Source organism: Rattus norvegicus, chromosome 1, assembly GCF_021556685.1.
Source record: "Rattus norvegicus strain SHRSP/BbbUtx chromosome 1, alternate assembly SHRSP_T2T, whole genome shotgun sequence".
NCBI lineage: Eukaryota > Metazoa > Chordata > Mammalia > Rodentia > Muridae > Rattus > Rattus norvegicus.
The window spans coordinates 197,732,002-197,759,465 of NC_141534.1; the positions used below are offsets into that span (position 1 = coordinate 197,732,002).

Below are 27,464 nucleotides of genomic sequence, written 5' to 3' on the forward strand. Positions count from 1 at the left end.
CAGGCAAAATGTTAGAAGCAAAACAGCACTAATTTCTTTGTGCTTGCCCACTGGTGCAGACAGGCAGAGCGAAGGGCTGGCTGGGCTCAGGCCTGGGAAAACCCAAACATGTAGAAGCAAAGTACCCTAATGAACATCACAGAGGATGACTGATCTGGAATTGAGCGCCTTCTACCTGCTGGGATGTCAATTTAGATCTTCTTAGGCAAATTACAGGAGATGAGCTTGGTGTCATTTATACCCCAAACGTTTAAGACACCCTTGAGCTCTGTGGCTTCAGGGGTATGAAAGCACTGTCAACTCTGACGTCATGTTTTGATTCAAAAGGGCCTCTGCCTTTTTCTTTACAGGGGACTTGGCTCTAGGGAGGTACACAAGATTCATGAGACAGACAAGGACGATGTTTTGAGCGAGTTAAATATCAGTAAATGAGACCTTCGAAAACAGTTGAAAATGGCCAGTTTTATGCTATACAATGTAGCCCAGGCTGGCTTCAGACTGGCCATATTGGTAACCATGCCCTTAGATTGCTGATCCTTCTGCCTCCTCCTGGGATTACAGATGTACACTAGCACACCCACTGGGAAGGAAACCTGGGGCTTCGTGCACGTGAGGCAAGCACTCTACACCTGAGCTTCATACATCTCCGGCCCAGGCACAGCTTTTTTTAAAAGGAGACACAGGAACTGTGACAATATCATTGATCAATGGTATTCCTAGGGTCCAACCTGAAGTCTACTCCCTTGTTCGGTTTACTAATGACAGTTGTTCTTTCAGTACCGAGTCTACACAAGGTCCCTGCTACACTGGCCTTCGGTGTGGATGCTGATGTCAGTTCAGACGTCAGATGTCCACAGGCTCCCTCCTGAGGAGCAGAGGTAAACACAGCTGAGATCCACCCCACTGGGCAGGACACCATAAAGCCCTGCACCCCACTAGCCCAGGAGGAGCAGCACAATTCAGGAATGTGTGATTTGAGCTGGTGTGTGCAGTGCTGGGCTGCCCTCACAGGGAAAGTGTGCTGGGTAGGGTTTTGTTCTTTTTAAATTGCTCAGGCATTAAATACATCCTCTTGTCAGAAAGGCTGAACTCCCAATTCGACTATCTTTTCTCTCATGTGATTTGCAAAGAAACAAAAGGGAATCACTGGAAAACCCCGGAAGCCAAAATGCTATGGTCCTGGGTTTCGAATGCTATGCAAATACCTATCTGAAAGGATCAAGCTAGGCCTATTTTTAGAAATATGTCCTAGAAAAGTATTCACACAGGTGCCCAATAAATAGATGTGTACAGAGCCTGTCACGGTCCTGTTGTAATGGAAAACAGGGTATGCACTGCCTAAATATGATGGCATACCACGGCTCTGTCAGCAGCGAATGGGCCACAGGGATGAACTGAAATAGACCGGTATGTGTAGACACAAGGACAACTTGGCTTCCATGTCAACTCTCACCATTTAAAAAGCTTTCCTCAGAGGAAGTCCAGAAAGCTTCATGCTAATCCCTCAGATGCCTTGGTTTGCTCCTGGGGTGGATCAAGCAGAAGGAAAGGCTCTCAGCACATCTGAGCAAACAAGAAACGTCTCCCTCAGGTACAGACAACACAAGAAGCTAAAGGATCAACTGTTTGTTTTCCCAGGACCAAAACGGGGCTGCTCAAGACTACTTGTAGCTCACAATGCACTCAAGTAGTAGAAAGGCTCAGGATCATCAACACTGCACAGACAAGACAGAGGGTTCATCCTCAATACAACACGGTCAATGTTCTAACCTCTACCTTCAAATCAGGACAGGGACTTCCTCACTGCCTCCTCCTTCTTCACAGAAGAACAGAACGCCATCCCCATGACAACACCAATGTCCTTGGTCACCTCCTCCCATAGCCTCCTGCTCTGGACCTGCTATGTAAAACCTACACCAGTAAAAAGCACACCCTTCCAAATCAAATCTCCTATGTTAGCAGCACATCCTAGCCACAAGCTCCCTTCTCCTTGTCTGTGGGCATAAAAGCCAAACAGGAAGATGATGAACTCAATAACAACAGCCGGGTGTTCTAAGGGAAAGGGAATTCATGAGCACAACTTACATGCAGCACTCACGAGTGGAAGAAGATGGTGCCACCGCCATACTCCTTAATAAGAGCAGGCATAAGACTCAATAACATGGCCCTTTGGTTCACAAGGGCAGGCAGGTGCTGGTTAAGCTGTATATAGACATGTACTTAAAAACTCCATAGGTTTTCTGTTTCGGAATTTGAAATATGTTAAGATAACCCGAACTCAAATATAAATTACTCATGAACTACTTTCCGTGTAAAAGGGTAATGTGTTTTATTGAAAATGCTTGAGGCCAGAAGTGCTTCAAGTTAGGGCATCTCTTGGATGCCAGGCTATCATGCATCTGCTTTACTGGTTGAACATCTGTAATTCTAAAATCCCGAAGTCCTAAATTCTCTAAAATCTGGAATTTATAACATGACAATCCTTGACTGACAATACAATAAATTAGAGAATTAAGAAGTTTTGGAGGCTGGATTTACAGGTTAGCGATGTTCAACCCCAGGGACCTGTTACCGCCCACTGTTGCTGCTCTCCATGAACACATCCTCAGGCTAAGCTTGCTCCCGGGCTGTTCGCTGAAGTAGCTTTCTATCTCCCTGCTCCCACCTGCACTCTCTATGCAGAGTCCCAGGAAGAGATCGTCTTCACACAGAACTGTAGGACATTAACCTGACCGCAACACTTCTACATCCTCCCAGCTCCTACCACATACTCCATGCCAAAGATCCGACAGCCAACCAAATATTAGCCCTCTTCATTGGTTACCTTTACCAGGACTTTTGCCAGAACTAAAGGGAATCAATAACCTTCATTCCTCAACTGTAGGTCAAAGGGCTTCTGAAAGTCCTCAGGAACAGAGCAAAATGAGACTATCAACCAAGCACTAATAGATCCCTACCAGAGTGGTGCCTACAAGCCACCATCCGCAAAGGCTAACTTCTTCCAGAAAAGCACGCATTTGCCAGGCAGCCCCTGCGAAGCAGCTGACCGCCAACCAGTCTTTGCCCTTGGAAGCCCTGTGGTAAGGCAGGAATGTGGAGCCACTCTGGAGCAATGAAATCTCATTAACCGGCTTTGACCCCAGAGAGTTTTGAAATCCCCATCAAAAAAGTACTAAGCCTCAGCACCCCTGTAATGAGGACTAGGCTGAGTGTGGGCCTCGGCCTGGAAACAGGTGAAAAAGTACAGGATTGCCTAATAAGTGCGATGATCACCCCGTGCTGTGATTTAGAGCCCTGTTCTCATAGCAACTCTTTCCTGGCTAGGTGCTACAAACAAAGCAGGTCAAACCCGTCACGGTTTGAATCGGGAATGGCCCCCACAGGCTCGAGTTTTGAGTGCTTGAATCTCAGCTGATGGCACTATTGTGAGGGCTGGAGAGGGCTTTTAGGGGGTGAGGTCTGGCTGTCAAAAGTAAGTCCCTAAGAGTGGGCCTTTGGAAGGTAGACCTGGCCACAGATCCATGGGGATGTGTTTCTTGCCTGCTGTTCCTCTGGGGCTGGGATTCTGTGTCCATTCGCAGAGGCTCTCACTGTGACCTATAACTGCACACAACCTGAATCTTCAGCTCGTCCACAGTACAGGGGCTTTCTACCTCCCTCTGGCTAGGTTTCCTAAGTCCAGAGCTAACACAGAGAGAGAGACAGCTCCAGCATGATGTCAAGCTACAACAAGAAATAGGACAGTGTCCACTGGTAGCAAGATCAGAAATAGAGAGAGATCTAGGTGAGGCCTGGAGGCCAGGCAAACACTGGAGGGCCTGTGAGGGTCCCAGTGCTGAACGCTGGCTGGTGCTGGAAGAACATAAGGCTTACAACCAAGAATGGAAGGAAAATCACTGTTAAAACCTCGAGATCTTGGTTAGCAGTCATTTAAATTCTCTACCCAAGAATCCCCCTGTCCCATCAAGCTGTAAGAAGCCAATCAGATAGAAACCAAGACACGTATAAGATCTTTCTCTGCAGAAATCAAGGAGATCCTACTAGTGGCAATTTCTATAATGAACTCAATGGCTAAATGATTCACTATCAAGCATCCTAACGCCCGCACCTTTATTTTCATCCATATAGCCCAGGCTGGCCCCAAACTCACTTTGTAGCCAAAGATAACCATGGACTTCTAATCCTCTCCACAATTACTAAGATTACAGATGTTATATGCAGTGCAGCTCTCTCTCTCTCTCTCTCTCTCTCTCTCTCTCTCTCTCTCTCTCTCTGTCAGACATAGGACTTCATTGTGCCCGCTGGGCAAGGTCTGTACCCTCCAAATCACACCCTGGTCCCAGCCCCTACTATCACAGCAAGGACTTGAACACTATTCCAGATCCACAAGCAGGTCCCGAATTAGATAATCAGGCTCCTCTGACCCCTTCCAATGCTATGAGGTCACACTGAAGCCTTTGTCATCCTAGCCTCCAAGTAGCAAGCTGGTGCCCTGTGCAATTTCTTCCTCTCACCAGAGACTGCCACAGGCAGAGGTCACCCACGCAGCAGGGCTTAACAGTCTGTGCCTAGAAGAAGCAAGACTTCATTCCTGAACGCACACCTGAGGTACTCGGCACATGCTGCCAGGCTGTGTCCCATCACGTCTAGAGATGAGCTATGGAGGATTTGTGTCAAGGGCCAGCCAACAGTGTCATTCTGGCCTGCCAGTGACAAGACGGGACAGGAATGGTGGTAACGGCTGAGCCACCTCCACCCAGCCAGAAGCAAAGGACAGCAAATGGTAGTCCTAACCACCCAACACCTGAGATGAGATTCCAGAGAATTTGCTTAAACTAAAAGGGATCAGATGTGTTATTCATACCTCCACTCTACTCTGCGCCCCGCCCCCATGTCCCTACATGCCAAATCTCAGGAGAAAAGAGTCACCAGTAAGTATCTAATAGTCTCTTGGGATATAGAAGTATAACAGTTGGCAAGAAAAAAGGCTCATAATTCAGAGTCAAAGGGGCTTCATAAGTGAGGAAGGGTACTAACCCCTAACTTCTTCATATGCATTATGCATGTATGTATATATGTATGTATGTATGCATGTATTATGTGTTCTTGTATGTTCGTGGATCCAAGTGTGTATGCACCTGTGGAGGTCTGAGATTCATATCAGGAATTTCCTTGATAATTTTTCTACCGAATTCTTTGTGACTGGGTCTTTCTAACTCAGAGCTCCCCAATATAGCTAATCTCACTAGCTAGCCTACTCAGGGCTTCCTGTCTCCACCCTCCAGGGCTGGAATTGTCATGTTCACCCAGCATTTACCTGGGTTCTGAGGATCCAAACTTCTGTCCTCTAGTCCTCAACTCCGTTTGCTTGGCAAGTGCTTTACCTACTGAGAAATCTCCCCCTTGCCTGAAACTAATCTTCTGAATTAGAGCCAAGGGGACCCAGTGTGAGATGCCTACTGTGGTGTCGTCCCAAGTCCTTGTACAAATCACTGGGCCCAGATCTCCTCAGTCTTGAGATGGGGTGAGGGATGGAAGGAGGGGTAGGGAGGCTCTCTGATCCTCTGCAAGCCAAGCAACCAAACCAGTCTAATGACAGCATCACTCAAAGATGCAAAGTCAGCAGGAAAGAGACCCTCACCCACTGGTCCCCACATGGCACTCGCTTTGCCTAGTTAAGACTTGTGGGCTTAGGAAGATGGCTCATTCAGTAAAACACCTGCTTTCCGGTATAAGAACCTGGGTTTGACTCCCCTAAACCCATGTAAAACAGCCAGCATGATGTTGTATGCTTGCAATCCCAGAGCTGAAAAGGCACAGACATGCTAACCAGCCAGCCTAGCCTATTTGCTCAGCTCAAGGTTGCAGTGACAGACCTTTCGAAGAAGAAAAGGAGAAGGAAGGGGACAAAGACTGAAAGGCTCCTATGGACTAGCACAGAAGTTGACCTCTAGCATCCACACACTCCTAGACACAGACACACAAATGCACACACACACACACACACACACACACACACACACACACACACTTACTTCTGGTTGAGACTAACAAAGGTTGTTAAAGAGTAATCCTCATGGGGACATTTGTCACAGCTGTCTTAAGGCATGAATACAGCCATCAAGCAAGTGAGACTAATGTCTTCTTTCCAATGCTGCTGGTTTTAACGCAGGTACAGAAGAGCTCAACCGCTCTCCTGGTACCCAGATGTTTCTGCCATTAGGCTGGCTACTTTTATCACTACACCAAGCCTAACATTTGTTCCTAACATGCCAGGGCCTCAGTTCTTGGTTGGGTCAGACCCAAGAGATGTTGAAAAGCGTTAATGATTTCTAGGCGCCAGTTGGTGGTGGCGGGATAGCCGTCAGATCAAGCCCTTCAGCATCCTTGCTGAGCAATCATGGAGAAGACTCACGACCTCCTGTAGCCATTTACCTGGGAGGCTCTTTTATTACTGCCACAATCCCTGAGACATGGGGCTTCCTGCTAATTTTCCTTCGCTGTAAACGGCTGAAAAGTAATGGTGTCAGTTTTAATGAGGATCAAGCGAGGCTCCTAAAAGGACCTTGTAAATGAAGAGTGATCCCCTCACACACAACAGTGACCCGCTGTTTTATCCCACAACGCAAGAGTATCACTTAAACTGGACTGCTTTGTGGCTTTTACATGGGCGTGCAGGAGTGGAGCGCTCGGTCTTGATGCTTCCTACCAACACCCGAACCGCACAGAGACAGTGCGGCAAGACCCAGACCTTCCATTTGTTGGCAACCGTTTCTGGTTTTCTGAGACCCTGTTACCACATAGCAAAGTACAGCCTTTGGGCTCCAGGGCCACCAGGAGTTTGTTGCCTAAGCCTGAATCTTTTCTGTTTCTACTTGCCAAGATGTTCAGAATGACTGCCAACCCTGTAAGTCTTGTAGAGGCTCTTCGGGGCTGACTCACTTCTTGTTTTATTAGAAGTTCTCCAAAGCATGCTGAGGTTTTCAGAGAGAGAGAGAGAGAGAGAGAGAGAGAGAGAGAGAATTTCACACCTCTGTCTTTACTGAAAATGTCTTATATTCCACCGACTTTTGACTATTTATAAGGAAGGCTAGAGACTTAAAAAGAAACCCCTGGCGCTGTGCTTTAATGGATATCCCCAAGCAACATTGTGTCATTGTTGGCCTGGGTTGAGCTGGGCGATCTCCCAAACTTGTGACATAATCAGGCCTCTCTCTGCATTACTCCATACACTCTGTGCTCCCTCCGCATCACACCACTGAATCATATGCTCTTTTCAGCAAGACTCATTGCCAGGGGATTAACATTAGACAGCCCGATTCCATTATTCAGCAGGCCCATTCAAATCCCAGCCCTAAACTCTAAGAGAGATTTCAGAGCTTTCACAGGATGAGCTGCCAGAGAGCTCAAAGGGGAGGTGGGGCATGGGGGCTTTTGAATGTTTAACACAACAACTCAAGCTAAAACCTGCTGTAAGCAAGACCCTGGGGCGACAGCAGCCCTGCCTTGACTCCCCAATTCTTGGAATGGCCCCAGCCATGAATAATTTGTAGACCTGCGTTAGGCTACAGTCCCAAAGGAACTCCTACAGAACAATTTTTTTTCTCCATAATAAATTACTTAATTTTACATTTAAGTATTCAGAACTTTTAGCCCCAAATCTGGCATTCTTAATGCAAACAGTTCGTGTCAGATTTGGTCCGGGCAAGCCTGAAGTAAATCCCAAGTCATGTGCTCTTTGATGAATGGATTTAGAGTCATTTGTGACAAAAGAAATCCTCTCACACGTCACTCCTCTGTGTGTGTGTGCATGTTTACTAAAATATCTGAGTCCAGCATACCACAAATATCTCTATAAGAAACAGGACCAGAGCCAGGCCTGATGACGCAGGTCTCAAGAGGAGAGCTACCACTCAGGATGCTGAGGCAGAAAGAAAATGGAATCATGGACCTTGCAACAGAGCAAGTTCAAGGTCAGCCCAGCCTGGACAACTTAACAAGATTTCATCTCAATTAATAATATACATTTTTTCTAATGTCTGGAAGATGGCTCAATGATAAAGTACTTGCCTAATTTCAGCCCTCAGTATTTGAGGATAGGAAAGTGGGGGACACAAACCAGGTACAGGGGCAGGCAGACCAGGAGTGTTCAAGATCATCCTCAACTACACCAAGAGTTCAAGGCTAGCCTGGGCTACATAAGACTCTGTCTCAAAAAAAAAAAAAAAAAGTAAATAAAAGAAGGCTCTGACACTTTTTACAACTGACACTTTTTACAAATAGTTATAGGATAAATATTATACCATGCCCTATCAAATTTCACTCTAAGGCTTCTGAATAACTCATACTCTTGGCATTGAATATTTACACCCATATGTAAGTTAAAGGCTGTGTGCTGTACTTTGTAAGGCAACTTTTTTGAGTGTAACCTCACTTAACCAGACAGTAAAATCAATATGACTTTCTGTCTAACTTTTAGTTAACCTAAATCTTCAATTCAACCAATGTCTGAGGTTTGGCTAATCCTGTATTGAGAGAGGTTTTTATTGGTTCTTAGGAAATTCAAGAATTTGCAGAATTTCCCTTCAGCTTACAGCTTACAAAGGAGACTGGAATATCCATTAGGTAAGATAATACCCAGGGCCATGCACGCAGAGGAAATGATGTAGCAGAGTCTGTATTTACAGTGGGTGGATCCATTTACGTCACCTTGTCACCCGTGAGAAATCAAAACGGATTGATCCCTCAGTCATCAATCTGTGCACTGAAGAGTAACCCAAAGAAATGACCAAGGACAGAGAAGACGCCAAGTGTCGCTCTGCCTGACAAGTCAGAGCAGGGGACTGGCTGGGGACTCACGTCAGTAACCATGTGGCAAACACTATCGACAGGACCTAGAATCAACTAGAAGACAAACCTCTGGGCAAGTTTGTGCAGGAGTTTCTAGATTAAGTTAGTTCTAGATTAATCTAGGGTAGGTGGGGAGACTCACCCTAAAAGTGGGTACCCCATTAAGTATACTGTACAAGGAGAGAAGAATGGGCTAGGTGGTTGTATCCATCTGTTTCCTGACGTGCAGACACAATGTGACCAGGTGCCTTGCTCCTGTCCCCATGCCTTGCCCACCATGGAGGACTCAAAGTGGGAGCCCAAACGAACCCTTCCTTCTATAAGTTGCATCTGTTAAGCATTCTGTGCAACAATGAGAAACATAACCTGGAGCAACCAATCGGATCTCTTCAGTAGTCATGACACAGGCATATGATAACCAGTAAAACTTGGGTAGAAATGTCCCTTTCTGGAACTACAGGCTGTGTAAAAGGTGGGAAATGAAAATGACCTATTTATGTGTACGCTGTGACAAAAACATATTGGTGAGTCTCAGACACAGATGGTTCCCTTTGCTCAGAGAAATATCTTCCAGGAATAGGCGCTGAACTACCCAAGGACCATTTCTGATATTGACTTTTTACTTCCAGCCAGACACAGGCTCAATCATTATATTAAGAGCACACATTGCTCTTCCAGAGGACTTGAGTTCCGTTCCAGCATCCACATTGGTGGTCCACAACTGCCTGGATCGCTAGCTCCAGCAAATCCAACCCCCTCTTCTGCCCACTAGAAGCACCTGCACTCACTTGCACATATCCACACAGACAAACATAATTAAAAGTTTCCCTGCACACACTAAGATCATTCAAAGTAATCTCAGCTTCCAGAATGATCTGTTTTATCCCACATCCACCTGATAAATAATGCTTAGGGACCAGGAAGATCTCCTCCAAGCCCATAAAACCTGGCTACCCAGGAAACAGAACACAGTCATATGACAGATGGGACCTTCTCAGATGACAGCTTATGGACACAGAAAGGAGACAAGCCGATTCTCCTTAAGTGTGAGGAAAAGAAATACCCTCACTGCTGTGGTTCTAAAGGAGCCAAGCCAGGAGGCGAACTCACCAACAACATCAAGGTGGTAGGTGTGGTTGATGGACCCGTATTCATTCTCCACCAGGCAGGTGTAATTGCCTTTGTCTGATGGGACCACACTTTCCATAATAAGGCTCCAGTGCTGGTTTCGTACCTGAAAGAGTCAAAGGAAAGATGGTTTTTTATCACAGACTGAGTCCCAGATGTGCACAGTATGAAGGACGCTGGATGGATCTGAGTCAAGCTCATGGGCAGAACTTGTTCAGCTTGCACATAGCCTGGGTTCAATGCCCAGGAAGTTATGGGAAGCGGAGAATGAAAAAGACTTGTAAACTGCCCCATAATTAATATTCAGAAAGTTTTCCCTAGAACAGCCCGACAAGCTGGTATTCAGGAGCCTGTAAATGCGTGTCCTTGTCTTGGATTTGTGGTTCCACTAGGAGAACCTACATAGCCAAGAGGTCCAATCAGTAAACCTCACGATGTCATACCTCACTGGTAGGTGAACTGCTTAGGCCATCCTCCCACCTGGAGCCGGCAGTCCCCAGAGCACCATGGAATCACCTAGAGCCAACACTCGAGGTCACTGGCTGCATGCCCCACCTTCGGCCTTAGCTAATATAATTCCCCCAAGAAGCCCTTGGGTCAGATCTATTATTGTTCCTAGGGCTGTTTGTTTCATTCTCTGGGCCCCCAGATATGTCGAAAGTATGTTTCCACTGGGACCATGGGTCTGCCCCTCCCCCTCCCTGATGGGGGAGATAAACTAATGGCACATGTTCCTGGTATTCCCAGAATTCCAGACATGGGAGCAAGGACCCCAAGTTACATATCTGTTTGTTTGTAAATGTCTTGAGACTTTCCAAAAATAAGAAGTGCGCGTAAAACTAAAGCTATTATGACTCCCACCCACAGCCTGTCAGCTCACGTGAGGTTCTAATGTTCTCGTCTTGGGAGAACCTAAAGGAGGCAGTGAGGAAAGGTACCACATGGCCATGCCCTTCTAAGAACAAAGGGTAGGGCCGCTGTCCCAGGATGCACCTGAAAACGGGGCAATCGTATGCTGTGGCTGTAACCTCTGAGTGGAGCTGAGATCAAAGCCAAGATCACTGTTCCCACTAGGATGACTCGTGGTACTACTGGGGTGAGGGCCGGAACCTTCTTAACAGCACAAGCAGAGGGTTCGAAATGAGGCGGGGCTGTTGCCTTGCTTAGATGCCACTGACCCCGACCATTGCACAATCCTGGAGTTGCCTCTGAGTCCAGCACAGGAAGGAAAACTGACTCACAAGCCAAATAGGTGGGGAGAAGGAATGAATCTGAGGGCTTCAGCCTGGTAACAGAGAAGGTCTGTGTTCCACTCACAAGACTCACATCGGTCCCCTTTCAGGACCTGCAAGACCCCCTGAGAAAAAGCCGTGCAATACGAGGGTCCTGATTGGGGAGGCCCTGCCAATTCCAGGGGAACCTATCAAATTCCAGTCCCAGGGTGCTACTTGGAGATGTCACTCTGAGAGGTGGGGGAGGCAGTGACAGGCTGGCTCCTCTGCAGAACTCAAGGCAGATGGAGACACAAGGGTACCCTCTGTATCCCAGGCTCTCAGAATGTTCAGAACTGGTTCTCTACCAGCCAGTCACATGGACGGTACTTTAGGGATGCAGCCCACAAGCTCCAGAGTCCACGCTTCGTAATCCATCCCTGAGCCCTGCTGTAAATATTCAGTTCTTTGAGCCCCTGCTCAAATGTCATGCCTGTGAGCCTTTAATCGTGGCAGCGCCTCACTCTGGACCCCATCCAAACTGTCAATGTCTTTCTTGTGCCTGGATTCAGACTCTGGCACATGGCATATTCCAAATGGACTTGCCCCACGAACTGCTAAGTGTAGTGACGTTGGCTGCCCAAGGCATCAGATCTTGGCTTGGGGCAGCACAGCCCAGCACCCCATCTCAGAATACATGATCAGCTAAGAGTTTCCTGGGGCCTATGGAATTCTAAGAAAGAGTCCCAGATATTAACGTCTTAGAGACACAATACACATATCAACAAGTTAACCTGGACAAAATGCTTTTGCAACAAGAAGCACACATACTAAAGTAGTTATTTCCACCCCTTTCTAGAACCCTGTTACTCAATAGTTCCGGCCTTCTAGAACCTTGCGACTCCCTCAATCATCTCCTACATGCAGTGCCATTCATATTTTCCCCCTGACACCTCTGCTCCCAGCTGAATTCCTTAACACATCACGAGACCCAAATATTAAAGGTACGGCATTTTTCCAGAGGGATGCTCTTAGAAACTAAGCTGCCAATAGCAGGGCTTGCTTGGATGCTGTGTAGAGGAGGGACTGCTGAAACAACTACAATAGCATCTTCGTAAGAAATGGCAGCCATGGGCACTGAGTTTGGAAATTTATTAAACTCGGTGTTTGCGCTCCAAGCTTCTCTGTGACCTGAAGCGGGCACCGTGCAGAAAGCGGGTGAAATGTGCTGTGCCCTTCAGTGCGCCCCGAGTGTCTCAGAGCTGCGGGACCTCGACTGTTTTGCCGTTTAGGCCAAATGCATGTACATTGTTTCTGTACATGGGCTATAAATACCTCCCCCCAAATCTAAGAAGCTGCTCATCCTCATTAGCAATCAAGGGGATGCAAATTAAAACAATAATGAGACACTTGCTCGCCGGCTGATTAACACAAATCAGGAAGATGGGTGTCACTTCAGAACGCGGTGAGCGAGTAGAAGGGAACACAGACACCAAAGGCGAGCAGCGACGTAAAACCAGAGAAACTAGTCTGAGGAACAAGGTAGTGGCACCCACTAAGACTAATGACACTTTGCTTGCTGGTGCTGTTTAACTAACTGTGTCCTGCTTCTTCTGGGTATCCTGTCCACGGAAAATAACCAGGCAAGCCCATCGGCGAGTTTGAGGTTCAGTGAGAGACCTTGTCTCAGTCCGTAAGATAGAAAGTGACTGAGGGGGGGCACTTGTCAGCCTTTGGCATCCAAACACGTGCGTACACATGAACATGTACATACACACGAACACATGCATACACATGAACACGTGTGTGCACACAAACACATGAATACACATGAACACGTGCATACACATGAACACGTGTGTGCACACAAACACATGCATACACATGAACACATGTGTACACATGAACATGTACATATACATGAACACATGCATATATATGAACACATGTGTGCACATTAACACGTGCATACACATGAACACGTGCATACACATGAACATGTGTGTGCACACAAACACATGCATACACATGAACACGTGTGTGCACACAAACACGTGTGTACACACAAACATGTAGATGCATGAACTGAAAGAGAACGTCTCCTCAGCCGTCTGCTGGGCCCTAAATCCTGCTCTGGGGTATGTTCCTCTTCTGGGTCTCTCTAGCTGACCCAGAACAAAAGGCCAAGGACGGGAGGAGCCCTGCACCAAGCAACTCGTCTTTTCATTCCTGCCCACAGCCAAATTTGTGTGGAATTCATCGTCATTTTCCACCTGCCAAGGAACAGAACTGGCGAGCAGAGCTCCAAAACTATGTTCACCAAGGTCTTTCTCGAAATAACATTTCAGCTTTGAAACAAACCAGACTGAAGCTAAGCCCTGAGCTCTTTAACTTGGAACCCAAAAAGCAGACTTCACAAATGTTCCACACCCCACCTATTCCAAGACAGAAGGCGGCCCAGACAGGTTTTTGGGTTGCTTTGTTTTTGTGGGGGTTTTTTTTTTGTTTGTTTTGTTTTCAGTGTTTTGTTTTGTTTTGTTTCTAGACTTCTTCTGCTATCCCGAACCTCTCTAAATGCCTGTGAAAGCCTTGGTTATGTTCAAGTAACAACGGGAAATAAAGATTTAACTTCTGTAGACTCAAAAGGTATCACCAAAAAGTCAAAGGTCGAAGGCCCCAACTGTCACCTGGATGTTTGGCTTCCTCATTGCAAAACAACAAAATATTCAAAGATTTCCAAATACCCAGGTGTTCGCTGACAAGCAGAATAAACAGCCAGAAGCTGAACCCCAAGCCAGCTCGAAGGAAGTCTCCATGTGACAACAGATGCCCTCTAACTTCCTAGCAATAAAAACCCCATAGTCCCGGCTTCAGAAAGGTCATCTATAAATACATCCGTGGCTGAGAAGATATACGAAATCTCACTATTCCATCCCCGAGCCCCACTTCCAGAAGGCTCCTAGGGGTGCCCAACCACTCCTTCTGAACGCACTTGTATACAAGTCTCACACGTGTGTGGAAGGACTCACATTCAGCCGCCTGTCATTACCCAGATGTGAAGGCAAACACTTGTTAATGCTTAAACCGGCATCGACGGGTAGCAGTTTGCTTTACAGCGGGGTTGTTCAGAGAACTGTACCATCAGACCTTCTACCACAGTGGTTATAGACCTGCTGGTGTGACCTCTTTGGGGGTCAAGCACCCCTTTCACAGGGGTCACCTAAGACCATTCGCTAGGATTCACAGCAGTAGCAAATTTTCAGTTATGAAGTAGCAAGGGAAATAACTTTATGGTTGTGGGTCACCACAACATGAGGAACTGTATTAAATGGCTACAGCTTTAGGAAGGTTGAAATCTACAACCGCAAGTGGAAACTGAATCTCTTTACTCAGATCAGTAAACAACCGCTGACTCTCTAAGGAGATGTCTTATACCACAAAATGCAAGGTTGCCTGAACAACAAGCTGGGCGGCAGCAGGCCGTTCAGCACCTTCTGAACTCAGCTCTCCTTGAATGCTGGCCTTCAAGCCATACGACCCAGTAATTCCACTAACTGTGTACCCCAAAAACCTGAGAGCAAGGACTCAGACACATTCAAATTATAACGAAAGGTGCTGGCTACAGCCATTGGACGCAATAATGATCAATAATAAAAATAAGTTTTGATTCATACTGTAACATAGAGCCTGAATAGATTAAGTAAAATACACTGGCATAAAAGGCAAACATCCTAGGATGCCATTTGCAGGAGGTACAAAAAAAATTTAAAGACAAAGAATGAATTAGACTTGAGAACCTCAAGTGCTGGGGGACAGGTTATTTTTTTAATGGGTGCAGACATTTTATTTAGAGTATCAAAAAAGTTTTGGAGGTTTAAAAAAATGGTCAAACAAGATGGTATTCTAGGACAGGTTTTGGTGGGTTTTATTTTGTTTTGTTTTTAACTTTCATAACCCAGAGAGGTGACAGAAGTTGGAAGAGCAAATGAACACCCCCACACCCCCCACACCCCCACTCACACATGCACACACACACACACACACACACACACACACACACACACACACACACATGACTGGGGTGCAGAATGCCAAATGTCTTTTAAGCTGAAACAAAGCTGAGCCCCCTTTTAAAATTTTAATTATTTTTATTTTTAATCATGTGTACTATGTAAGAAAGATATGCACATGTAGATGCAGGTACCCTCAGAGGTACACCAGATCTCTGGGTGCCGACACCTGAACCCAGAGCCTCTGCTTGACCAATACACGTTCTTAGCCACCAAGCCATCCCTCCAGCTCCAGTTTTGGTCTCATTTCTTAATTCTCGATGTTTTCCCCTTCAGTGGTCCCAAGCACAAGTCATTCCAGAGCATGCTGGGGTGTGGTGGCCAAGGGCCACAAAGCCATAAACAAGTCAGAAGTGCTGGAGGGACTAGGCTAGCCATCAAAGCCCTGTGTGGGCTCCAGAATGACAGGTTTATGAAGAAACAAGAAAAGTCACACAAATAACCAATGTTCCTTTATGGAAACTTCCAGGTCTCAGGCTTTCTGGAAAAAACATACCATGGAAAACTTGACACCTTGCTTCATTAAGAGGCAAACAAACAGAAATCAGAAGAGTTGGGGGTTGGGACCTGGCAGGCCCTCTCTGTGGCGATTGAGTTAGGTAAGTCTCTTCAGTAAGGTATCTGTCTTACGACATGGAATTACCTCCAAGACAGATAGCTTAAGGGTGATCCCTAGGACCCATCTGGTGAAAGGAGAAAACCAACTCCCTCCCAAAGGTTGTCCTCTGGCCTCCACATGATACAAGACACACACACACACACACACACACACACACACACACACACACACACACAGACAAATAAACTAAGCTTTTATTTTTGGTTTTTTAAAGTAGGTCTCTCCTTTCCGGTACTGAGACCAAAACCGGTACTGATGCAAAACAACAGCTTGTACACAGCACCTCAGGTCAAAAGTCTGCAGGTACATTTTCTTTAGGAGTTCACTTAACAATGAAGAGAATATCAAAAGGAAAACCACACAGAGACCAAGATACCTAACCTTGTGCTGTTAAGGCCCAGGGGGAAGCCTAAAAATAGAGTGGTTTCAGGCAGGCAGCTATACCAGGAAGGGAGACCCAAGCCCAGGAGATGGCAATAGTTGGGGGACCTCCCACCCTTCACAACCTAGGAACCCTGGGAGGGTTTAATGCACCTTCAGCAAGAAGTATGCTTTAGGGCACACATTTGCCAAGCTGACAGCTATGACTTTCCTAATTCCCAGAAAGCCCTGGGGCTCCACGGAATTTCTAAATTTCCAGTATCGCCACAATGAACGTCCTACCAGGGTCAACTTAATTCCTCTGATGTGAAAATCTCTGTTGCACAATCATTTGCATTGGACAGGTCACCTCAGGGGCCACCAGGACAACAGCTTCCTTCTGCATGCACTAGGGAAAGATTAGGAGAGCACCGAGGCCAGGGCCACACAAACCAGTTTTTCCTTTCATCCTTTTTATCCTCTTTCCTTTATTTTCTGGGGAGTGGGTCCACCTATGCATGTGTGCGTATGTGTGGAGGTCAGAGGCCAAATTTGGGTATCTCCCTCTCTACCTTATTTTTTTGAGACAGGATCTCTCACCAAACCTGACTTGGCAAGACTAGCTGGCCATTGAATTCCAGCCCTGGGATCACAGGACACCCTGTGACATCTGGGTTCTAGTCTTTGACTCGGGTCCTCATCTCTCTCTAGGCTTATTTCTCAAGCATGGAAATGTCCTTTTGAGTTAGGATTTTACCCCTATCCATCCAAATTCCTTTCTTCTTCCCTCTAGGAACAGCTCCAACACGAATTAGCAAAGACTCCCAAGGTTGGGTGGGAGGGTGTTTCTGTGGTTAAGAACATTTTGCTGCTCTTGCAGAAGCCCCAGCACCCACATGGTGTAATTCCAGTTCCAGGGTTCGAACACTTTCTTCTGACCTCTGAGGACATCAGGCACACATGTGTGCATAAATACACATGCAGGCGATACTCATACACATAAAACAAACAGATAAATCTTTAAAAAAAAAATAAGACAGCCTGGACATGTGTCCTCATAGGCTACAGCCATCTTCCAGGGTCCTCCTGGGTGCTCTTAATTAGCACAACGTTGTCACGGGTAATTAAAGCTACCTGCACCTGTTAAAAATCAAGGGCATTCCCTCATTAAGCCCTGTGTCTAACAGCTCCGAAATCGTAATCACTCATTCACATTTGCAAAATGTTCCTTATCCATAATAATGATGTACGGCCCATTTATTTTAAGACCAGGAGTCTCTGGAGACTCCCGGGCTCGCTTGGTACCTGCTTAAGAGTTGTCTGCCTGAGCAGAATTAGTTAACTACCAGGGTCCTGACCACCATTCTCCCAGTAAAATTGTACGTAAGCAAATCGTTGAAACTGCATCGATTCTGTGAGTTCCCCCGCAAGCCAGAGTGGTCGGCCAGTCTGGGGGCCAGCGTTTAAGGGGTGTGACCCTCCCTTTCTAAGCTGCAATACCTGATGAAATCTTTGTCTATTTGTTCCTTTTATTTATTTTAGAGTCCACTTTCCAATGCCACTGTCCTGTTTCTAACGACATGGAGAAGTCGCAGTGGAGGACTGAAGAGTGCCCGTGTCTGAGGTCCAGCAAGCCTGCCCTTCTTTGCTTTGACACTCAACTTCCCCAACCTAGATAAAGACTTACAGGTTGGCCCCATCCTCTTCTGGGTTCAGGGCTCTACGTGTTAATTTTTTAAAGGTTAAAAGCAGGGGTAAAAAATTACTATAGAAACAAATGATCCTTTTAAAGATGAAAGCCTGCTCAGCCAGTGCCAGGTATCTGACAGGTGGGAGGAAGCTCATATAAGTTGGGCAGGGTGGCACGGGGCCTGGGTACCACAGTGCCAGGTTAAACACAGGTAGAGACCGCTCTTCCGCACACCCCAAGGCCGCCTCCAAGAACGCCTCTCCCACCTGGCTTTTAGGAGCCAGGCATGGGTGCCTTCTATTTGCCCACGCTGGAAGCCTCTAAGTGATACTCTTGGCACTCATGACCTTGGCTGGGCTCCTCCCTGGGGACCTGTTTAATTAAAGGGGAGAGCAGAAGAGCCGGAACGCTGCTCCCACGGTGAGGTGAGGTGAGGTCGCAGAGGCTGTGAGGTTCTTCCCACCTCCCTCCTCTGCGTACCCTGGAGATGACAGCTGTTACCGTGTCACCGGCTCTGCTCTGGCCCATGTGGCAGGAAGCAGAGAGTGAATCCTAATGACAAATGAATAGTTCCTTCCCCAGAGAATCCTTTCAGGGAGACCCCAAGGGGAAAGACCCCACTAGGCTGCACTCGGACTTACGGTCAAACTGTGAGGTGCTGACCATAGTAGAGCCTCAACCTGAAGCAGCTGGTGGCAACTGACAATGTATACACCCTCACTGAGTCCAAATGCACAGGGACACGGCCTCCTTAAACCCTCTGCATGTGCAAAATCCTTAAAATAATTCTACCCATACTAAATAATTTGAAAATTCCATCTCTTTTCTTTCAAACGAAACCAAACCAAACCACCACCACAACCACCACCACCTCAACTTTCCAACTAATCCCCAAAGTGATCTGTCTGTCTCCACCTCCTGAGTGCTCCTGAAGGCACGTGCCACCATGCCTGGCTAGCCCTGGTTCTTCTTATCCTCCCACTGTGCTGAGGACCACCCTTCCTCGGCATGCCCACCGGGTACAGCGTGTGCTTGTGACTTCATCCTCTATCTAAGTGCCAGCTCTCACCTTGGGTTCCCTGCCATACCCGGTGCCCTCTGACTCGAGACCACATCTAGTCCTGCTTGCTTAGTTTCCCCAGTGCTTAGGCAGTGTCCTATAGAAGGATACTTAATCAGTGATGCGGAGTGATTGAATGAAACCATAAGGAAAACCCCTAGGGATGTTCAATCCATGACACTGAATGAATGAAGAATGAATGAATGGGCAAAACCTTTCTTAGCATCCCAGGGAGCCATTTCAGGATGTCACAGAGATGCTGTCACCCAGCTCTTCAGTGAGGGATGAGACGAAATTTAGGCCATTCTCGGATGGTCCCTGGAACACCTTTGGCGATGGAGCATCGGGGACTGCTTCTGTCATCGTCCAGCAACCCCCCTTGTGAACTAATACTAGTTCATACGCCCCTTCTCTAACCCAAGCTATTCACTCTTCATATAATTCCACCCTCGCAGGCTGGCTGCACCAGCTCAAGTTTTACGGGCCATAAAGCATATAGAAAACAGACCCTCAACTTTCGACCCCCTGGTTATTAAACCCTCCTCGTGTAAAGAAGAATGTAAATGGGGACTAACTTTAAAATTACAGGGGCGTCCGGGGCGATCGTTTAAACATATCAGACAGTGACGTGACCAATTACAATAATTACATCGTTTTAAAAACACGTATTCCCCCTGGTCCCACCAACTCCAGAGGACTTTAAAAAAAAATAAACATTTGGAAATACAGGGCCCTAGAAGCTCCTACCTTATAGCCTCCGATGCGATGCTCCTGCTTAAACTCCTTCCCGTTTTTTAGCCACCTCATTGTGGGTGTTGGATTCCCCCCGGCTGGACAGCGGAACTTCACAGTGTTGGCGGCAGGGACAGCATGGAGCCGCTTCTCCATCTTTTCGGTGTTGGTCCAGTACGGTGCTCCTGAGTTAGAAGACAATGAAATACGTGTGTATGAAGGAGCGGCCTCATCAAGCAACAAAGGTAGGACTGCTTCGCTGTACGGGAAGGGATCTGATTTTCTTTTGATTCTGAAAATATTTCCAGAAGTCTGGTCCAGCTGGCCTAGCAGAAGGTCCCCAGAGGGGCTGCTTATTGGGTTATGCCTATTAACAGGGAAAAAAGCATGAGAAGCACCTTCTCTCTTGCTCCCGTCTGGTGCCAAAAAAATAATTCCATGTGGAATCATGCTTTAAAATGCTACTTTGTATTCACAGAAACAGCCCGTGTAATGACAAGGGGCTCTGTCCTCGAGAATTACATCATCTTAGATCTCCGCGCCTATTAAATGGTCATATAGACACACTGTAAAAACAAACTGTCCTCGGGGACCATATCAATTTACAGATCAGAACTTTCTGTGTGGGCGCGGGTAGAGGGGTGTTCGTGTATGTTCCGGGTGCATGGGCATGTGCGTGAGTAAGGTCACAGGTCAACCTCAGGTGTCCGTTCCTCAAGTGCCAAAAAATAAACACGTTATTTTTTGACACAGGGTCTCTTGCTGGCCTGGAACTTACCAGGTAGGAAGGCTGGCCCACCACTGAGCTCCCGGGGACCTGTATGCTCCCATTTCCCCAGCACTGGGACTGATAATGATCATGTAAGTTCTCATCTTAGCTTGGTAGGATGATCCGGGACGCCATCATTAGCTTCCTAGCACCTCGTGTGATAAATCAGAATACTGTATTGCTAAGTATATCTTAATTTTCTTTAATGAATGAGATCTTCCTTTTTTTCTTCCCAGCGTTGGTTATAAAGCACTGTAATCCTAACGCCCTGCCTGAGCTTATTAAGAGGCAAATAATCAGATGAATGCTGAGTCCCCTAAATAGTCCTCAGTCACAGGCACAAGTGACTTATTGGGCTCAGGAAAGGAGGTGGATCTTTCCGTGACCAAGTAACAAGCACAGGGCATCTTACCCACAGATACCACAGCCCCAATCCAGCATGCGGCTATCAATTCCTCATGCCTGGACACATGGGTGGAGCTGCTAGTGACCCAATGTCTGTTTGCCAAGCACTGTTCTAAGAGCTTGTACATGCAGGGCACACATGTGACTCCTCACAACATCCCAATGGCAATCCCAAGGGAGTTATTGCCATCCCTGCTGCAGGTCAAGGAAACTGAGGTAAGACATTACCTGCCAATAGTCACAGCACCGAGAGGCTTGCAACTGACATTTAACCAAGATCGGTCTGATACTGGAATCGCAGTCCTTATCCCCAGTATCCCTTGCTTATTACAGAGTAGCTTCGCCAAGAAGTCAAGCCTGCCATGCCACCCTTTAGACACTAAAAACTAGAATCTGAGACAGTCAGGGCGAACACCTTAACCTTTGGTATTGTCCTGAACTTCCACTGAAATATTGGGCAACGATTGTACTTTCCACATGATGAGGGTCAACAGGAGCCACACGCACACTCCACAAACCAGAGGCAAAATGATCACAGTTAGGGAGCATATTTGGGTTGCCGGGGGTGGGGGGAGGGTTCCAACCTGAACAACCAAGCTTCCCTGCTACAATCACTTTCTGGAATAACCGCACCTATCCCTTGCTCTTGACACCCACTACAACAGGCAGAGTTGAGATTCTTATCAAGGGCACACTGTATCTTCTTCACAATAATACATCCCCAAGTGTCAAGGTGGTGGGATTGCGGTGGCAACCTCATGACGCCAAGACTGTGCAAAACCACAGTTGCTTACCCATTTGGAGCAGAGGGGAAGCAGGAAGGTAAGGGAAGAAGGGAGGAAAGGAGAGAGAAAAGGAGGGAGGGAGGGAGGGGGGAGGGAGGGAGAGAGAGAAGGAGGGAGGGAGAAAGAGAAGGAGGGAGGGAGAAAGAGAAGGAGGGAGGGAAGGAGGGGGGAGAGAGAGAAGGAGGGAGGGAAGGAGGGAGGGAGAGAGAGAAGGAGGGAGGGAGAGAGAGAAGGAGGGAGGGAGAGAGAGAAGGAAGGAGGGAGGGAGGCAGAGAAAGAAGGAGGGAGGGAAGGGTGAGGCTAAGAAAGAAGAGGCTATACCATTTCTTTGCATCTGTGAGAGGACCTTGTAGCTGGGTACTGAATGCTTGTAAACACATCTATTCTTCTGAGAGTTCACCGGGGGACTACTGGACTCCCACTTATCACAAGACCCCAAGGATCTGGCATACCCTGAAACAATTTCAATCATCTTCCATTTTAAAAGCTTCTACTTAGAAAAATCCATCCAAAGCCACTGAAAGCAGTCATTGAGGTCCCCAAATAAATAATGAGCTTTGTCCCCAACACAAAGACTTTAACAAATCTGACCTAACTGGAAAGCATACCTCATGCTGTCAGGTGTCTGGACTCATGTCATTTGTTTAAGTAAACACAATGGCCTATTCACATGAATTAGCTAAATATTAATGCAGTCACTCTTTCAGATAGCATCAATTACTGCTGGGCTGAGCTCTGGAATGCCCCTCCCCCCCTAACATAAAAGAAGCCAGCAAATAGGTGCTTACAAACTATTAGGCATGATTTTCATCTTCTCGGAGATCAAAAAGGAGGGGCTGGTCTCAGGAACTACGAATGTTCTTTTCTACTCTAAGCCATCAACGAGGCTGCACCACCACAGGGGACTGCCCCCTAGCCCCCAGCCGCATGCAATGCACTGTCCTGACTTGTGCCTACAGTGCACTGGCAACCAATGCCTTTGTCCTGGTAGCCAAGGAATGACTTAGAGAATGGGATAAAAGAATGCTTCGGGAGATTTCTAGCAGGTAGTTGCCTCCCTGGAGTGGAACTGTATCTAGAAAATCTGCTCACACAAAACAGACAATGGCCACACACCACAGTGGGCATGGATGGCTTCTTGTCTCAGTCACAGAGGCCCAAGGTGGGTGGGGGCACAACAAAATCCAATCACAAGTAGTTGGAAGTGAATTTCACAGCAGTCCCCCAGGAGCTGAAAGGGCGGTTGAGTTAAGCTGTTCAAGATACCTGTGTGCCAGGAAAGGGCCATCCCTACGCTCTGCTGGGCTCCTGACTTTCTGGCCAGTGCCACTCTATTGAGACACAGGTCAAAGGCCTTTGCAACCAACCTCCCTTTAAAATGGAGAGTGTGCATATTTTTTTAAAAAAACATTAAACACGATGCTTGAAGAAGGAATGAAACTATTCTATTATCTATAACAATAACCTAATTTTTATTTTATCACTCTGATATGAACTGGAAGGAGCTACATGGTCTGGAAAATGAATATTCCTATATGAGCATCCTGTTGTGCTTCCCACAGCAACGGCCTCCTGTTATCTCATACGGCTTTGTTATGTAGCCCAGGCTGGCATCACACTCAGGATCCTGCCTGTCCCATCCTCCCTAGCGCTGGAATTGCAGGTCCAACACTCAGACTCTCTGCAGACTCTTCCTACTTCCTGCCACTTCCAAAGTCACCACATACCAATGGTCAAAAACCACAGAACTGGAAAATACAACCAGAGAAACAAGAAGCAGGCATCTCGAAGAAGGCAAGGCAGCCTTCCCAAAGCTAGGGAGCATTTCAGAAAGTCTATGGAGCAGGGACTGCTGCACCCGGGTAAAAACCTGCAAAAGCAGAGACAATCCTGGTACCTAGCAGACGCTCACACTGGAGTTACTCAACAGCCTTACTCGAAATGGCTCTGCAAGCCAAGAGCACAGGAGGCTGTCTGAAGTCAGGAGCATGAAAAAAGACAGCTGCTTTCTCCCCCTCCCTCAGCATCTATTTAGGGACACTCAGAACGCACACAAAGTCACTTCGCTGATCAGACTGGTCTGTGGGGTAGACCTCCAAAGGCACCAAAAGTGAAGCACACCAAGTCACTTGTGAGGGAAGGAGCAAACTTCCTTTGGGCTCTGACATCCATCTATCTCCTCACGGCATACACAGCGAAAGAAAAAAGTTCTATTTAGTCACAAAATAGTACTAACAAGAAGCAAGTCAAAAGAACAGAGAGCAGCATCATAAGAAGTAAATAAAATCCCGTCACTGAGATGTGGCCGGCCTCTTTAGAGCCATTCTCCTCTATACCAGCACCAATCACCTCTCCAGGGTCAGCCCAGGCAGCCTTCCACTGTTAAAATGCAGCTAACTGCACTCAAAGTCCCCCCCAAGCACTCAATGGTTATCCTTAACCACTCTGTCTCACCATGGAGGTCTGTCCTTCCTCCTCTAGATGGGTTGCTGCACTGTCAACAATGCCAGCTCCCACAATGGGTGTCTGTCCATCCTTCAAGGTATGCCCGCTGATGGCTGCCAGCTAGCATAGAATGAAATAGGCCATAGCTTGAGTTGCAGCCAGTCTCTAAGAGGATGGATAACTGGACAAACCCTGACTCTTCCTCAAGGAAGCCGTTCTAATGAGGTTCTAACATTCTTTCTAGGCTTCTGTGTGCTATGTAAGTATTGATCTCTGTCAACAAATAATGGGACCACAGGGATGTTTTTTACCCTTCAATTTAAACTTAAGGACAAAACACAAGCTGCTGGCCCTGCCCCTCCAACCCTCACCCCCACCCCCACCGATATCCCCCGTAAAAACCCTTACATGGCCAAGTATTGACATCTAAAGTTTACAGGCTACTCTCTCTCTCTCTCTAGAACCAAAATGCAAGCACAGCCCCATATTTTAAAGCAAAAACAGAGAATCACATTACAATGTTCCTCCATCTGGCTTGATGGCTGACAAGATCAATGTCACCCAGAAAGGTTAAGTGATTTGATCAAGGTCACGAAGCCAGAGGCCAGGCCAAGGCTAGCCTGGAGTTTCCAGCTCCCTTAGCAATGCTCTTTATCCACAGCAGGCTGCCCCGTGAACTCTCCCACAGTAATTAAGTCAAAAGTTCAAGATTTATGTGAGCCAGGGATACTGACGACTGCCAACTGTATTTTTATTGATGCAGAATTTTTAAAGCACACAGGCTGTTTCAGCTCTTAGATCAAGTCTCTCCGACTCCCTAAAGCCTCACTAAGGCCCCCTGCCTTAAGTCTATAATTAGGGCTTTTAAAAATATCACTAATCGGGGCATCTGAATGCTGTGCCCCCTGATGTGTTTGTTTTGTTTTGTTTTTAATGTCACTATCCTTGCATTCATCTTCTTCCCTTTGATATGAACTGAGAGAAACCAAATCTAGCAGAGTTAGACTGGGAGTGTCACTTAAAAAAAGAGTACTGTCTTAGTGAGTGTTCGATTGCTGTGAAGAGACACCATGACCAAGGCAACTCTTAAAAAGGCAAACGTAAGTGGGGCTGGCTTACAGTGCCACAGGTCAGTCCATTGTCAACACAGTGGGAAGAAGCATGGCAACGTGTAGGCAGATACAGTGCTGGAGAAGTAGATCGAAAGTTCTGTGTCCTGATCCATAGGCAAAGAGAAAAAGACACAGCCAGCCACAGGCTTTTGAAACCTCAAAGCCCACCTTGGTGACACACCTCTTCCAACAAGGCCACACCTCCTAATCCTTCTCAAATAGTGCCATTACCTGGCATTCAAATACATGAGCCTTTGGGAAGCATTTTTATTCAAACCACCACAGGAACAGCCTGGCTTCTAGAAATCTCTATCAAACATCTCACTGAAGAGCTGGGGAAAGGGAGTGTCAAATGACTCACAAGAGAAATGACTAGCCTCCCGGGAGGCTGCCTCCATGGAATTCGCAGGAAGTTCTGCAAGTCAAGGAATCCTGACCAGCAACTATGCAGCTGGCCAGGCGGGGCTGAGAAGGAAGAATCACCATTAGCACCTTTTGTGATAACGCACCTGAACGGACCTACTGATGAGGTTTCAGTTAGGAATTTCCAGAACATTTGGCAGCCTACACACTTTTGTTTTTTAAGAAAAAAAAAATCATCAGAACAGTGATGGTTCAGGACTGTTAGCAGCAACCAGGTAACCAAAGAATCCGGGACCTTAGACCACATCCCTAGCTCCTCCTAGCCCTTCCTCCAGGAAGAAGAAAAGAAGATTGCCTTTCTCTCTGTTGTGGAGCACATGGCATGTGCAGGTCTCAACAGGGATGAAAACAAAATGGAAAATCCCTTGCAACTAGAAAGGACCACTCCAAGAACGGGACTCTTGTCCTGCTGTCGAGCCCTTCCACTTAAGTAACAAAGACTTTTAGTTAAACATGATCTACCTAAGAACTAACTGTCAGAATCTCCAGAAAGCAATCACTTTAAACACAAGCTTGAGGAAACTTTTTTTAAAAAAAATCTCCACAAATATGTTGCCAGATATCAATCTATGGAAACACTTAAATTCCCAGGGAAGGCAAGAACTAGGCAAGCTACCTTTCCCATGCTGATGCACAAATGTAGAAACTTCTACGCCCTCAACATTTCAAAAATCAGCATCAAATGTTCGGTCCAGAGAAAACAAGTTGAGCATACACTTCGGATGACTTCACAGGATTGCTCTATTCAGGAGAGTAAGCTAGTGCTGGCAAAGTGTGAAGTCATTAGCTAGTCAGCCGCTAAAACATGACCTGGGGACGCCCTTCACACCTGCAATAGAAGGACTTAACTTAAAAGGGATAGGAGCCCTATCCATCCCATCAGCCCATACAGGAATGCACAGTGTGTGTGTGTGTGTGTGTGTGTGTGTGTGTGTGTGTGTGTGTGTGTGTGTGTGTGTGCATTAAATGGATGTTTGCTAGAGGAGCCCTTGGATCAAGAATGATGCTCTTGGACTTGGTCTTTAAGCAAGAGTCACAACATGAGGTGCTTCCTAAACTCACTACAAGACTCAAGTCACCTTCAGTGGAGACTTGTTCCAAACTATCATTCCAGATAAGATCCTTTGAGAAACAGTGGCTTGATTTCTTCATGTATGGACCAGATCTGAACAGCACTCTGTTTTACGTAAGACGCAGAAGAGATGCTTGGGAAACCTGTAAGGCCAAGAAGCATTCACTCTACACCAGGCTGGTTCTTACTCTCGAGAAGTTAACGGGTTAGTGAAAAAGGTAGGCCTGCGAGCCCGGCTCACAGGGTAAACAATGTCACAAAGTAAAACGGGTGAGTTCCCAGAGTTTATATGAACAGGGAAACCTTCCACAGAAGAACCCATCGCTGAGGGAGACCAGCAAGAGGAGCCAAAAGTTAGGAGCAACCCAAACACTCAAGAATATCCATCTAAAAACCGAAGTCCACCTCACTCAATGACACCAACTCCGTAACCAAAGTGCATTACTCTGCCTCAGTCGATTCGTGTCTGCGTTCTCCTTTTTGCTGTATGGGTGACGATCAACGCCATGGCTTCCTTTTAATTCTCTTTTCTTTTTCAAGACAGGGTTTCTCTGTGTAGCCCTAACTGTCCTGAAACTCACTCTGAAGAGCAAGCTGGCCTCGAACTCCCAGAGATCCACTTGCCTCTGCTTCCCGAGTGGTGGGATTAAAAGCATGTGCCCCCACCGCCCTGCTTAATTATTTTTCTTAAACATGTATTTATTCTATCTGTGTGTGTGTGAGTGTGTGTGTG

General features: G+C 46.8%; 1 protein-coding gene across 19 annotated transcripts in view; it reads right to left on the reverse strand.

Moving 5' to 3' along the window:
• The window catches only part of Fgfr2 (fibroblast growth factor receptor 2), a 105,374-nt gene that overhangs the window by 47,254 nt on the left and 30,656 nt on the right, over positions 1-27,464 (reverse strand). For all 19 annotated transcript variants that reach the window (XM_087624747.1, XM_087624807.1, XM_087624713.1 and 16 more), the window contains 2 exon segments: positions 19,736-19,905; positions 9,961-10,084 (listed from right to left, as the gene is read on the reverse strand). In XM_087624747.1, coding sequence (XP_087480873.1) covers positions 9,961-10,084; positions 19,736-19,905 — 294 coding nt within the window.